Genomic DNA, 15,640 nt, shown 5'->3' on the forward strand with positions numbered 1-15,640 from the left:
CTGGCGCGCGGGCGGGCTGGCGTGCGCGGGGCGGGGCCAGAGGGCGGGGCGTGCTCGGGGGGCGGGGCCGGAGAGCCGAAGAACACCGCACCTGCGCAGAGCCCTGAAGCCCCAGGGCAGGGAGAGGGCGTGGGTGTGGCTCCGAACAGGCAGCCAGGTGACTGAGGCCTGGCTCGAGCCAAGACTGATCGGGGCGGCCCTGGAGGAAAGACTGAAGAAAGGGAGTGAGCCGCAAGGATGGGAGAGTCAGGCCGGGGAAACCACCTGTGCAAAAGGGCCAGCTCTAGTCCAAGCTGCTCCTGCGTCCCTACAGCCCCACCTCAAAGCGGCCCCCTCACCCCCACCTAGACCGGGTCTGTGCCTCGAAACCATCTCCCTGCTTCCTTTCCAGCCTCGAATTCAATGGCTCCAGCTCCTCAGCTTGACTGCTGGCGGCCAAAAGTGAGCCTCCTAGAATGCAAACCTGATCTTGACTCTCCAGCACTTAAAATCTAGGTCCTCTCCCTCAGGGTAAAATACTCTGTAATCAGGTGTTTATAGGATTCTGCCAAATCACCGCCCCACCCCCCAACCCACCGCCCCCAGCCAAAGAAAACGCAGCCTCCTGGCCTTTACTCGGGCCCAGTACACTTCCCACCCCTCCCACCCGAATAGTTCCTGTTTATCCTTAGAGTCCATGGCCCACAACCTGCTTGTTGACTCGTGCGTCTCCCCATTTGAACTATGGGATTGCTAAGGTCCAAGTGGCCCCTCAATTCACAGCAGTATCCCCAGGGCCCAGAATTCAACTGTTGCACTGAATTCAGTTTACCACATGCTTAAACTCCTAGAGGCTTAGCAAGGATTTTCCATTTTAAGTTGCCATTTACCAAGTACCTCCTGAGTGTCACCCCACATCCAAGACAGGTGCTGAAAGGGGGGGTAAATGAATTGTGAGACAGGAGCCTGGGGAGATGGGCTTAAACCTCAGCCTCTTAGCCCCTGCTTATGCCTCAGACCCCTCTTCCAGAAACTTCTGGCCACCTGGGGACAGTCCAGCCCACTGCTGCAAACTTCACTTACCACAACAGAAGGAACACTGACATCTTATTATACTTGCTAGAAGCTTCCACATCAATTAATTCAGGGCTTCCCCCACCCACTTCCCTCATAAAGTAATTCATGTGGAGATGTCCATCCCCTCTTCATTGCTAGGGCATAATATTTAAGAGTGTAGGCTCTGAAGCCGGACTTCCTAGGGTTTGATTCCCAGCTCCATCATTTACTAGTTATGTGATCATAGGCAAATAACTTCTCTGTGCCTCAGTTTTCTCATCTATAAAAATGAGAGTTATCAAAGACTTAGATTGCTTTTACTATGTGCCAGCCAGTGTTCTGTATGCTTTATACATTTTAATTCATTTAATCCTCATAGCAACCCTATGAGGTAGTATTAATATTCTCTTCTTTTGGCAGATGGGGACACTGAGACACAGGCCTCCCCCCAGGTCACACTGCTAGTAAATGGCAAAGAAGGGATTTAAGCCTGGGCTGTCTAGTTCCAGAGTATATGCTATTAATCACTACACTGGTACCTACTTTGTGGGATGGTTTTAGGATTAAATAAACTTATATATGTAAACCACTGAGAATAATCTCTGGTACATAATAAGCACTATATTACTTTTTGTTGTTATTATAACTCTTCAGCTGCTCTCATGCTTGCCCTTTGAGGTCTAGGAAGCTGCTTTGCACACAGCACACACTCTCACATGGATTATTAGTCCCATTTCAGGAGAGAGACAGGACCTGCCAGCTCAGGCAAGGTATTTGCCCAAGGCAAGAGACAGGAAGCGGCTGTCTCCAGTTGCTAGCCAGTTGACCAATACACTTATCGACTGAAAAAGAGTGCACAACCTAGAAGTTGAGAATTATGTTTTATTCAGCAGTATTACTGAGGACTTAAGCCTGGGATATAGCATCTCAGATAGCTGAGGGACTGTTCCGAAGAGGTAAGGGAGGAGCCAGGATATATAGTAGTTTTTGCAATAACAAAAACAAAAAAACCCCAAGTAGTCAGAACATCAAAAGTTTACTGCTAATTAAAGAAAACGAGACATCTTAAGTTAATGAATTTAGCACTCTTCTATGTGTGGGAAGATGCAGGAGTCTGAGCTTATTGAAATTACTTGTTTGATACGCACCTTAACTATCTAGGGCCAGTATCCTATGTTTCTCCATCCTGAATCCCCTCAGGGCGCACCATCAGGGGTGGCTGCAGTGGCTGCTGGCTTGATGGCCACAACATCCTTTGTTTACTGAAGTGGCAGGTGATATTCTTTGTCCATATCAGAGTCTAAGACGCCTGGAGTCAGTGCTGCGAGTCAGAGAGCAGGGAGGTCACCCTGGTACCAGATGGAATCTGGTTATCTGCACAAGTGTGTCTTCTCCAGTTACCATCATGCCAACAGATAACCCTGGAGAGAAGACTCCAAGTGTCCTGGGTGCAGCCACCGCTGGGAGTGGTCCCTGGGCTCAGGACTGATAACATATAGACTGCACTCTACCAGGAAACTTTTCCTGCACATACCCTCCTTGGACAGGGAGGCTTCAGTCATTTGGTCATTCCACAGTTTGCCCCACCCCAGGTTCCAGACGCAGGGCCTGCCCCTGTCTTGGGAAGGCAGCATCAAATCTATTAAATGCGCAGGATGCAGCATCAGCCTGGACACAAAACAAACACGGATTGATCACAAATAAATGATAAGTAGGATCATATGTCCCTCTGCCTGGCGTCTTCCCCTCCACTTACTGAGCACCTCCCTTTTCACCCTTGTCCTCCCACCACCGTACTTCCTCTGCCCATAATTTTACTTGCTCTCTCAAGAGCAGACAGCCCCACATTCACATTTCAGCTTCAGATGTTGACCATAATGTTTGGCTCCTGGCAGGTACTCACAGAAGGGGTGTTACACATTTTTAATTGAATGAATGAAATGTTAAAACTAACATTTGGGCTGGAGAGTTGTTAGGAAGGCACAGAACTGGGGGAACTTGGAATGCTAGAGTTTCGATTTTGTCTTATAAGGACCATCAAAAGAGATTTTGAAACAAAGGAATGTTTTTCAGATACTTCTGCCCAAGGAATTCCCTGGTGGTCCAGTGGTTAAGACTCTGTGCTCTCAATGCTGAGGGCTCAGGTTCAATCCCTGAAGGGAACTGAGGTCCCACAAGACACACCGTGCGGCCGGAAAAAAAGAAAAACGTTTTAAAAAAAAAGATACTTCTGCCTCACCCCCAAGGGCATCAGTGTAGAGGACAGAGTCATGGCAGCAGGTAAGTGGCCAGAGGCATGAGAGGTCCAGAACCAGCAGTGGAAATGGGAAACTTTCAACAACAGGTGGATCCCAATGCAGGGAAGCAATTCAATTAACTGATTCAAGAAATCAGACCTCAACAGAGAAATTTCTTCGCCCACTTCTCAAAAGATTGAGATTTTATGAATAACTATTTGCAAAGCACCTATATTTGAGTTCCAGCAAAGGACCTGCAAAACATTCAGGTCAGAAAATAATAGCTGGATTTTACTGGGGAAGACACCATGGGCCAGGCACCATACTAAGAGCTTTGCCTTCATTTTCCATTTAATGCTCATCACTATGAGAGGCAGGTGTCAAACAGTAAGCTCCTCATTCTAAAGATAAGGAAACTGAGGTACACAGGTGTTAAGTTGCCATGATCACACAGCTAGGGGGCAGGTGGCTTGAAGCAAAGCACCCATCCTTTGAAATGTACATTGAGAGTACAGTTTGTGAAAATATGTCGAAATGATTGAGGCTGGGCTGCACCAGGAGCTAGTCATCAGGAGACAATCCAACATCCATACTCTCTAGAACCTCACCAGGTGATAGGAGAGACAATGGGTAAACAGAAAATTAGATCTATCAGGGCGAAGATAAAGGCAGGGGCTGTGGTTATCAACCAAAGGGATCACTGAAGGCTCTTCAAAGCTGGGTGACTTAGGAATTTGCAAGGTGGCCAGAGGGAAAAGCCAGTGCATATCAAGGAGAGAAATATTAGGAAGTACTCAGACTGCCCAGAGTTGAAGTCACTTTTTTTTTTTGACTTAAAAAAAAATTTTTTATTGGAGTATAGTTTCTGCTGTACAGCAAAGTGAATCAGTTATGCATATATCCACTGTTTTTAGATTTCCTTCCCATTTAGGTCACCACAGAGCACTGAGTAGAGTTGAGTTGAAGTCATTTTTGATTCTTCTCTCACATCATCTATCTGACCCATCTGCAAATCCTATTGGCTCTACCCTCAAACTCTACCTTCAAAATATATCTAGGGGCAAAGCACACGAAAAGATGCTCAATACTATTTCATTTGGGAAATGCAAATTTAAAACTGCAATGAGATTTACACACCTATTACAATCACTGACCAAAAAGACTAATCATGTCAAATGTTGAAGATGGGGAGTAATCAGACTTCTCCAATACTGCTGGTGGAATGTGAAAGTGTACAACCACTTTGGAAACAGCTCAGCAGTTTCTTAAAAACATATACACCTACCATATGACCCAGCCATATGGAGCCAAGAAAAATGAATGCACATGTTCACACAGAGCCTTTTACATACTTTTATTTGTAATAGCCCCTAACTGGAAACACCCCAAATGTCCATCAACAGGTAACTGGATAAACAAATTATAGATATAAAACAAATATATCCACTCTGACAATAAAAAGGAATTACTTATACAATGTGAATCTCAAAATATTTAGGCTGAAAGAAGACAAAGAGTACACACTTTGTGATTCCATTTACACACGACTCCAGAAATTGCAAACCAATCTAGTGACAGAACCAATCTAAAGTGACAATGGTTGTAGAGAAGGGATGACAAAGGGACACGAGGACGTTTTGGGGGGGTGATGGATATGTTCCATTTGCATGACTCTAGGGGTCCCTCTTCAATCACTGGGAGAAGTGTGGGGTCATTGACCACAGAACAGGGCAATCAACCCTGCGTGGGCTTGTCCAGACTCATGCCCCCCCCCCAGCTGTGTCCTCATTTATGCAATCGCAAAGGGTGAGAATTTGGTCTCTTAGAAACCTTCTGGGAATTCCCTGGCGGTCCAGTGGTTAGGACTCCGCACTCCCACTTCATGGGGGACGGGTTCCATCCCTGGTCAATCGGGGAACTAATGCAAATCTCCTGCATTCCTGATGAGGGGTATGAGACTCCAAGAGAAGAGCCAGGATCCTGGACTGCTTTAATACACACACCACGTCCAGCCCACACCTCTGACTTCTTATCCTGGGCCTTCTGGGGCATCAGCTTTCACAAACATTTAGTTCTTCCTTTTGTAACATGGCCACTTGCAGTTCTGCAATCAAGCTGGAAGGAGTCGCGGATTAAGGAGTTAGGGCACAAATTCAGGGAGGGAACGAACGACGGACACCAAGGCCTAGTCCAGAGGCGGGTGGAAACCACCTGCACGGCCCAGCCCGGCCAGGCCCCGCGGCCGCACTTGAAGGTAACATCACCCACCTCTGTGAAGATGGAGAGGGAAAATCAGGCCTTGGAGTTCACCTGGCAGTCTCTCGCCGCCCACAGTGAGCAGGGACAAGAGACGTGACCTGTTTCGAGGGGTCCAACTAGTGAATAAAGGCCGAAGATCCCAGGCCGTCTGACCGCGGGCCCCACGCCTCCGCCCAGAGCCGGCCCACTTCCAGGCGCGCGCTCCGGCTCCGGCTCCGCGCGAGGCATCGCGGGAGGCGCACCGCCTGACGTCATTATAGGGCGCGGGCTTGGGGTTAGGTTGGATCCCGGCTGCTGGGCTGTGGAGCTCCCGCAGACTTTCCCTGCGACGCGGTCTCGCCCGGTGACCCCCGCCGGCCCCGCGCCCTCTGAGCCATACTCCCTGGGATCCTGATCGTGAGAGGACGGGTGAAAGGCCCGGGGGAGGAGAGGGAGCAGGGCAGGTACGTCGCCGGCCTCCGACACTATGGCGGTCACGGCCCGGAGCCCGGTTGACCCCCTTCAACCTCGAGCCGTCCCTGACTCGCCGTGTGGCTCAGCAAGCCCTGCACAAGCCCCTGACACTGCAAGTTTCCTTCACGCTATTTGTCACCGTCAGCAACTCTTACAAGGTTAATTTCTCTCTCGCATTGTGAGCTGCAGGAGCGCAACCCTAGGATGAATCATTAGTGGGCTTCGTGTTAAAATTTGGTATAAGCAAGATTTATTACTCTTTTTAAAGTATATATTTCTTCCTGTCTCTTGAAGGCAGCGGAAGAAATTAATAACATTGGTTGCAGAAAGAGGAACTGAATGGCTAAAGAGGGTGAAATTCTTTCAACATCCTTCAGCCCCGTGCTTACGTATTACCTAAAATTTTTTAAATTAAAATTAAAATTTCCTTAAGGCATACGTAGCGCTCTAGGACCTTTTACGGGAGAGTTTGAAAACGTCTCACATATGATTTTATGAATAAGAACTTAGCAAAAGCCACACAATGGATCTATGATCTATCATAAGATACTTCAAGTTTTCCTCCGTGGTCTTGGGGGAGGAGAGACCCTTTGTCACCCATACGTCTCTCTCATTATGTTATCACCTCTTCGTTTTTTTTTTTTTTTGCGGCACGCGGGCCTCTCACTGCTGTGGCCTCTCCCGTTGCGGAGCACAGGCTCCGGGCGCGCAGGCTCAGCGGCCATGGCTCACGGGCCCAGCCGCTCCGCGGCATGTGGGATCTTCCTGGACTGGGGCACGAACCCGCGCCCCCTGCATCGGCAGGCGGACTCTCAACCACTGCGCCACCAGGGAAGCCCTTTTTTTTTTCTTTTAATATTTATTTACTTATTATTTATTTTTGGCTGTATAGGGTCTTAGTTGTGGCACACTGGCTCTTCGTTGCGGCCCGCAGGCTTCGTTCTAGTTGGGAAATGTGGGTTTTCTCTCTCTAGTTGTGGCGTGCAGGCTCCAGAGAGCGTGGGCTCTGTAGTTTGTGGCACGCGGACTCTCTAGTTGAGGTGTGAGAGCTCAGTAGTTGTGGCCTGTGGGCTTAGTTGCCCTGTGGCATGTGGGATCTTAGTTCCCCAGGCCAGGGATCGAACTTGCGTCCCCTGCATTGCAAGGTGGATTCTCTACCACTGGGCCACCAGGGAAGTCCCTCCTCTTTGTTTTTCTTTTAAATAAATAAATAAATAAATTTATTTATTTATGGCTGTGTTGGGTCTTCATTGCTGAGCGCGGGCTTTCTCTAGTTGTGGTGAGTGGAGGCTTCTCATTGTCGTGGCTTCTCTTGTTGCGGAGCACGGGCTCTAGGTGCGCAGCCTTCAGTAGTTGTGGCACGTGGGCTCAGTAGTTGTGGCACACAGGCTTAGTTGCTTCACGGCATGTGGGATCTTCCCGTGCCAGGGATCGAACCCGTGTCCCTTGCATTGGCAGGAGGATTCTTAACCACTGCACCACCAGGGAAGCCCCCTCCTCTTCGTTTTGATACCAACATTTCTCTGATGAGAGATTTTTTGAGTTCAACAAAGTCTCCAACAATTTTTTTTTTCGCTGCTACCTGCTAGGACTGGTACTACCACTTTATTGTTGTTTTGTGTGTATGTGTGTGTTTTTTTTTTAAAGAGTGAAGTTGAAACACTTGTTCGAGTCAGTTAACTTTTTCATCTCAAGTGGTTTATGTGCCAGAAAAAGTATGTGCACATAGGTGAACAGCATCTGGGATAAAGGGCTCATGTTTGAATTTAAAAACAGCCCTGCTCGTTATCTTAATCAGTTGTTTAGACTTAACTTCACTAATACTGGACCAATCTGACATTATACATAGCATCACCTATGAAATATTCCTGCCAAAAATGTTTAATTCAAAGCTAGCCTTTTATGTCTAACTTCCAGTATGCAGGAAATAAAGGAGATAAAGGGACAAGTTAATAGACATCAGATAAATCTAGAATGTGGGACACCTAATTTAGTCTCTTCAAAAAGTCAATGTCATTTTAAAAAAAAAGGAAAGAAAAAGGAACCAAAGAAAGAGGTAGGGAGACTGTGTATTGGATTTAAAGAAACTAAGGAGACAAATCCAATATGTGAAACTTGACTGGATCCTGGCTTGAAAAAACATCTATAAAACATTTTGGGGACAGTTGGGAGACATCTGAATAAATATTAAATATTAGGTATGATAATGGTGTGTTGTAGTTATACACTGATGTATATTAAGGGGTAAAGTATTATAATGTCTGAAGTTTAATTTCAGATGTTCAGTGAGAAAAATTATACACACATCAAGTATACATGGCAATATGTTAACTTTTGAAAGTAGGTGGTGGGTACTGGTGTTTATTGTACTGTTCTTACCACTTTTCTGTATGGTTCAAGTTTTTCATAAGAAGTTGGGGAAAAACATACATCCTTGCCACAGTCACCCATAGACGAAGGGGAAAAGGCAGCTGACGCATGGCAGGACAGGCCTTGCTTCCTCCGAGGAAACTTCTCGAGTCAGTAGTGTGGGGGGAGAAGCTCCAGGTTAGCAGGCAGGCAGTGCTCCTCTGGACCTAGGTTTCCCTAGTCCTCTGTGTCCCAGTTGGAAAGGGAAGTTAGATTAGATTCAGATCCAAAAAGTTCCTTCTAAAATTGTAGGTATGGGACTTCTCTGGTGGCGCAGTGGTTAAGAATCTGCCTGCCAATGAAGCGGACACGGATTTGAGCCCTGGTCCAGGAAGATGCTACATGCCGCGGAGCAACTAAGCCTGCAAGCCACAACTACTGAGCCCGTGTGCCACTACTGAAGCCCGCGCACCTAGAGCCCATGCTTTGCAACAAGAGAAACCACTGCAATGAGAAGCCCGCGCACCACAATAAAGAGCAGCCCTCGCTCGCTGCAACTAAAAGCCCACGTGCAGCAAAGAAGACCCAACGCAGCCAAAAATAAATAAATAAAATAAGTAAATTTATAAAAAGATAAAAAATAAAATTGTAGGTATGAACACGTAGATACAAAGAACAGAGTAGTGGTTACCAGAGGGGAAGAGGCAGGGGGGAGGGCAAAATGGATAAAAGGGATCAACTGTGGTGACAGATGGAAACTGAATTTATGGTGGTGAGCACACTGTAGGAAACAGAGGAGTAGAAATGTACACATGAAACAGAATGTTATACACCAGTGTTACCTCAATAACAAAATTGTTATCTACTGCTGCATAACAGTTTACTCCAAATTAATGGCTTAAAACTGCCATTTTATTATGTTCATAGATTCTGTGGGTCAGGAATTCAGGAAGGTCAGAGCAGAGACAGCTTGTCTCTGCTCCATGATGTCTGGGAACTCAACTAGGACAACTCAACAGACTAGGGGTGACTTCATGTTTGGAGTCCTCTTCATTCACGTGTTTAGCAGGTGATGCTCGTACAGGTTGGGACCTCTGGCTGTTGGCCAGAACATCTATACGTGGCATATCCACGTAGCCTATCCAGGTGGCTAGACTTGTATGGAGGCTCCGAGTGCCCCAAGTGAACCAGGCAGAAGCTGTATAGCCTTTTATGACCTAGCCTCAGAAGTCACAGTGTCAGTAACATAGTGCCAGATTGAGAGGGAGGGAACAGAGATCTCACCTCTCAATGGCAGGAGAACCAAAACCACAGTGTAAGAGAAGAGCACATAGGATGGGAGGTAATTGTTGAGCACATTTTTGGAATGTATTCCAAATACATTTCCATGACACTCCCTGCTGTTCCACAGCTGCTTGTTCTCAGCTGGCCCCCAGGTCTGCCCTTTGAGCAAAGTGGCCTCCCCCATCCCTAACACTGTGTTCTGGCTTGGCTACTCTGAATAAGCCCTGCACTAGGGCTTCAGTGTCAGAGAATGGAAGCCTACAGAGCCTTAACATGAAAAAATCATTTGAAATTCAGGATGTGACTTGAGCCTTTCTCCCCAAGGTTTTAAATTTCCAAAAATGTATAAAATAGGTAACTAATGAGAACCTACTATATAGCACAGGGAACTCTACTGAATGCTCTGTGGTGACCCAAATGGGAAGGAAATCTAAAAAAGAGGAGATATATGTATACGTATAACTATTCACTTGGCTGTACAGCAGAAACTAACACAACACTGTAAAGCAACTAGACTCCAATACAAATTTCAAAAAATGAACTTCCAAAAATGTTAATTCCTCGACAGACTATTTTCCTGGCTTCAATTATCCAACTCCGTGTGAACAACTCAGGTCTTGAGACTGGACACCTTTCCTAAGCCTTAGTTAGGTATTTCTAGCTATTTACTGGTTATTACCACTTGCACGTATTGCCACTGTCTCAGCTGGCTCCTATGCTCTGCAACAGCTCGCGCTTAAGAATCCCCATCTTCCAAAAACTCCACCACTGTCCCAGGCAGTCAGGCTCAAAATCTTGCCAACCTGACCTCTAACGCCCAGACCAAATCTATTTCAGAATGCCACCTTTCCTACAACAGCATCTTAAATCCGCACTCTCGTTACTTCCTCTTGGAGTTATATGACACTCCCCCTAAGGGCCTTCCTTCCAAAGTTCTATCTTTACAGAACCCACCAGTTAAGCTATTCCCATTGCACCATACCCCTTACACACTGGCAGTGGTTTTGCAATCTTCTATCTGGCTTTCAGGCTTTCCCCAAAGCTGGTTCCCAGTGTATCCAGTACATTTGCACAATGCACAAATGCTGTGCATTTCCACATCAACTGCTCCATTCAAGCAGGTACAGTCTCTCCCATTGTCCTTGGGACAGATGATCACATTTTGCCCTGCATTATAACCTAAAACGATGATAGAACTGAGTGGCAGGAGCTCAGAGGAGAGGGACAAAGTGTGGGTGAAGGCAACAGCCTCCAAATGGTTGTGCCTGTGTGCAGCTGGGAGATGAAGGAGTGAGTAAGCTATGTAAAGAAGATACCTATCAACTATTTTACCTTTTTCATTAGGTACAGTGGGGCAAACAGACTGTGGGTTAAGTTTGTTTTCTATCCTTTTGAGCTAGTCCAAAAGCTGTACAGTATTCATAAGCTTGAGAGTTATTTATGCTTCTGGTAAAAGAGACTCAAATCTAGAACTGGAGTCGAAAGAAAAGACTTCAATGAAAGACTGATGCATAAATTATAAAAATACAGATTCAAACAGGTTTAATTTAAAAAATGGAACATACCTTACAGAAGTTAGAAATGTTATCCCTCTCTGGGCACTATAGAAGATGCACAGACCTTCCACAGCTCATAGAAGAAAGACTGTATAGACAATTTTGATAAAGAATTGAGGGACAATTCAAAAAGAGTTTATAAAGAGAGAATCTGGAGGCAGAAAATGCTTGAAGAGGCTTGGTCCTCAGCAATTGTTCTGGAATGCCGTTTCACTTGTATCAATATCATGTTCCTGGATGAGGGAATAAGACAGAGAATTTTAGAATTGCAGTTCAAAACCTGAAATGTGAACTCTTTGTTGTTTTGGACTTTGATTAGAGATTCTAAATCATCATTGATTGCGACACATAGCTAATCTCTGGGCTTTAAGGCTAAATCCAGCCCGAGGATTAAGTTTTCACGACCAGGACAGGGCTTTGACCACAGCCCACCACCCACCATGATGAATGGGGAGCAAATACATTTGAAGGTACTGATGCAGACACCACACCAGACTTCTTACCTTGGCCTTAGGGGCCTGACCCTGCCTTGCCACCAAGGTAAGTACTGCTGGGAATCTACCTGGCCCCCATCCCACATTTCAGTGCTGAGCAAGTATACCAATACCTTGCCTCTGAGTTGCTTTCCTGGTACTGATCTCAGAGCACTCTAATTGCCCAGATGTTCCTGATTCGCTCACTGCACGTAGCTCAGGCAGACAGCAACGACAGCATTCACCGCCACAGCCCTGACATCTAGCACCAGGCCGGCACATACGAGGCATGTATTGTAGTATGAGTACACAGCAGAGCCAGCTCCCGCCAGTAGTGGCTCAGATCCTAATCAGTCTTTCTGTTCAGCACCTAAAATCGTGTGTGTGTGTGTGTGTGTGTATGAAAGATGGACATTCTCTTTATACTGTTTTATAGTCCTTTCCCCCCACCCCATTCACTGTATCATGAATGTCTTTCTAAGTCCTTAAACATCCTTCTAAACATTCTTAATCTTATGGATGCACCCTGGGTACTTGTTCCCTACGGATGAAAGTTTTTCTTCAATTAAAACAGTGCTTCACTGAGCATCCTGACTGGTAAATCTGCACACATTCAGAATATGTATATATATTTTGGCCACGCCACATGGCATGCAGGATCTTAGTTCCCTGCCTAGGGATTGAATCTGTGCCCCCTGCAGTGGAAGTGTGGAGTCTTAACCACTGGACCACCAGGGAAATCCCAGGATTATATTATTAAGACAAATTCTAAGCATTAGAATTGCTGGGTCAAAGATATATATATATATATATATATATATATTTAGGGCTTCTGAATGATATTATAAAAAATATCTCCATAAAAGTGGAACCAGCTTATTCTCTCATCAGTAGTATATAAATGAATGCCCATTTACCAACCTTGGTTGGACATTTAATTTTAGAAATCCTGTCCAGGGATACGCAAGATGAAGGCCAGGCATAATTTTTAAGTTCTTGGTCCTCAGCCCTGGGCAAGATGATTTCTAACATAAGGTGCTGACCTCACGTCCTGCTGCTCCATCCTTGGTTCAGTTATCTCCAGCCACACAGGCATTACTGCTGTCCCTCAAACAAGCCAGGCAGAGCCCAGCCTTAGGGACTCTGCACAGGTCTTCTCTCTGCCTGGGACACTTGTCCCCCAGCTATCTCCATGGCCAACTCCCTCAACACCTTCAAGTCTTTGCTCCCATGTCAGCTTTGTAGCGTGGCCTATCCTGACCACCCTATTTAATTTAATATCACCACATTCAGCACACTGATCCCTCTGACCCTGCTCTACTTTTTAATAGTGCTTATCATCTCCTAGCATCCTATGTGATTTACTTATATATTACGTTTATTGTTTACTGTCTCCTCCAGCTAGATATATGTCCCAGAAGTGCAGGGAACATCACCTGTTTTGTTCACCTAGTAGCTAGTGAAATGCCCGCAGAATGAATGGCATGGAACATGAGAAGTCCAGTTTATGGATGATATCACCACTGGAAGGACTCCCACTTGAGTGGGCCTTCTGGGTTCTGTACCTGGTTCAATTTCTTGAATTCCACCACTTGGAAGAAGATGTGCTCGAGGATATGTTTGGCATCTTGCTGGTCCTTTGGTAGTTTATTGGTGACTCCAAGGATGTCACCACACTTCCTGATGTAGAATTCCAGGTCTTCTTCAGTACCTAAGCACAGCTGGGGCAGTTAGGTTCACCCGTGACTCTGCCCTTCCCCAAGTACAGACTTACTGTGGTTTGGGTATCCCTGTCAGGTTCCTACATCTCTCAAGATCACTCACCTCTCCCTTGGGTAATGTGACCAAAGGACTTAAACAGTGACAAACTGTAGAGATCTCTGATGTGCTGTTTTTGTAAAGTAGGACAAAAGTGTGACACTCCTAATTAGAATAAAGCTAGCCAGGTTCTGGCTCGCTATCACCAGATCTGGCATTCCTACGTTACAAAGAACAGGACCCACCAGCGGGGAATCAAAGTACCATTCTCTGATTGCCGCAAGGATCATTATGTGAAGGACATATGCGTATTTTATTTTACTTATATTATTTATTTTAAAAAAATTTTTTGGCCGCACCACGCAGCTTGCAGGATCTCAGTTCCCTGACCAGGGATCAAACCCGCGCCCCCAGCAGTGGAAGCATGGAGTCTTAACCACTGTATTGCCAGGGAAGTCCCAGGGGTATTTTAAATAGCATTTACTATAGCAATATTATAGGAAAGGAAATAAAAGAAACAAAAAATCATCCATAATTCTCTGTGTAACCATCCCCAGTCCTGTATCAAGGATGGACAGCCATTACTGCCCTACTTACACTATACTGTAATTTCTTTTCTTCCCCTCTGATTTGCATTTTTAAAGTTATGATAGAAGTGTTCTCTCACTCTAGCTCTACCCCCACCAATACTTCCTAGGGTAATTACTGCCATGTATGTCTACATGTCTACATATGTGTAAAAACAGGGGATCAAACTATAATAGTTCTGTAAGTTGCTGTCATCAGTTAACAATGTAACATGGACATTCCAGTCAAAGCTTATGCTCCACATCTTTCTTTTAACAGATGTATAATATTCCACTTTGTCTCATATTTTTTTAAACCAATTCTCCTACTGATAGACTATTAGACTGTTGTTGTCTATTTTTTGAATGCTACAATTAATATCTCTATATCTTTTATGCATTTCTACTAAGATTTCTACAGGACAAACCGCTAGAAACAGAAACGCATGGTCAAAGGGTCTGATCCTTCACAGGTCTATTATTCCCACTGGACTAATTACTAGGTCTTGCTAATTTCTGATTGCCTAGCACCTACCACAATGCCCGGCATGGAACAGAGATGCAGTAAAGGTGTCTGACATTGAACTATTTTCATTTTTGTACATTCCTTTCTGGTCTTCGAGCACATATAGATGTTCACATAGTTGGGATCCTACTCTAAGTGCAGTTTTATATCTGCTTTCTTCATTTAGGAATCTCAGTGTCACCCCCTGGCCTTTGTAAGCCTCTTTTATAATGACTACATATTGTCCCACTGATTGAATGTGATGCAATTTACTACCATTTCCCTGTGAGAGAACACTAAGGCTATTCCCAACTGTATTTTATTTTTTAATAAGTAATGTCGTAGTCATCTGTGTACCTTCATTTATCTCCCTAGGTTAGATTCCCAGGAGTGGGGTCACTGCCTCTATTTTCTGTCTCCGAATCCATTGTGCAGGCCCACCTGCTGTGCTGGAGGAAGGGCACGTCAGGAGGAGCACGGGGCTGAGAGTCGGGAACACCACTCACCCTGCAGCTGTGCAGCCCGGAGCCTCATTTCCTCACCCACGGGTCAGGGTGGGCACACTTGACTCTCTCTAGAATCCCTTCCAATTTGAAGTCTCTGTAATTCTCTTGGCCCTGACTGAATTTTTTTATTCAACGGCTCCTGTGACCAATGGCCTAGGTTTGCTAAGAGGCAGCCAGAGTCAGAATTCATCCTGGGGTCACCCAACAGGTCAGAACTAAAGACACACAGGAATTAAAGCTGAGACTCTGGCCTCTGCCTGGCACCATGTTCTAGCTCACTGAGCTAACTGACCCCTAGGGAAACAAGCCACATCATTCACATGAAATAAACACAAACTGTGCTTTTACACTTCCATTCACATTCTGTTCTCCCTAAACAAACTCTACGCTTTCTTTCACGGCAAATCTCAGAAATTCACAATTTATAAAACTCACAAAAGAAAACAAACAAGAATTTGACCACACTCACACTTATTGGTGATCTGAGCAAGCCGGGCCTTCTCAGAGGAGAACGTCTCGTCTAAGTCAAACAGCTCCAGCGGAGGGGGTGATAATTCCCTGAAGCTAGGAGGGAAAACCTGAAAGGCAATAAAGTCTTTCATGAAGGAGCGCATGCAAAGCCATAACTGACGGTGATGAGATGTAAGGAAAATGAGACG

At 45.5% G+C, this 15,640-nt stretch overlaps 1 protein-coding gene across 3 annotated transcripts in view; it reads right to left on the bottom strand.

Annotated features, from left to right (window-relative positions):
- Window positions 1–11,142: 11,142 nt before the first annotated feature.
- IFT52 (intraflagellar transport 52) overlaps window positions 11,143–15,640 on the bottom strand; it is a 32,826-nt gene continuing 28,328 nt past the window's right edge. For all 3 annotated transcript variants that reach the window (XM_049698707.1, XM_033433761.2, XM_033433762.2), the window contains 3 exons: window positions 15,451–15,559; window positions 13,212–13,357; window positions 11,143–11,406 (listed from right to left, as the gene is read on the bottom strand). In XM_049698707.1, the coding sequence (XP_049554664.1) occupies window positions 11,359–11,406; window positions 13,212–13,357; window positions 15,451–15,559 (303 nt within the window). In that variant the 3' untranslated portion in view covers window positions 11,143–11,358. The remainder of the gene's footprint in view (window positions 11,407–13,211; window positions 13,358–15,450; window positions 15,560–15,640) is intronic.

The sequence above is a fragment of the Orcinus orca genome, chromosome 16, assembly GCF_937001465.1.
Source record: "Orcinus orca chromosome 16, mOrcOrc1.1, whole genome shotgun sequence".
Lineage (NCBI taxonomy): Eukaryota > Metazoa > Chordata > Mammalia > Artiodactyla > Delphinidae > Orcinus > Orcinus orca.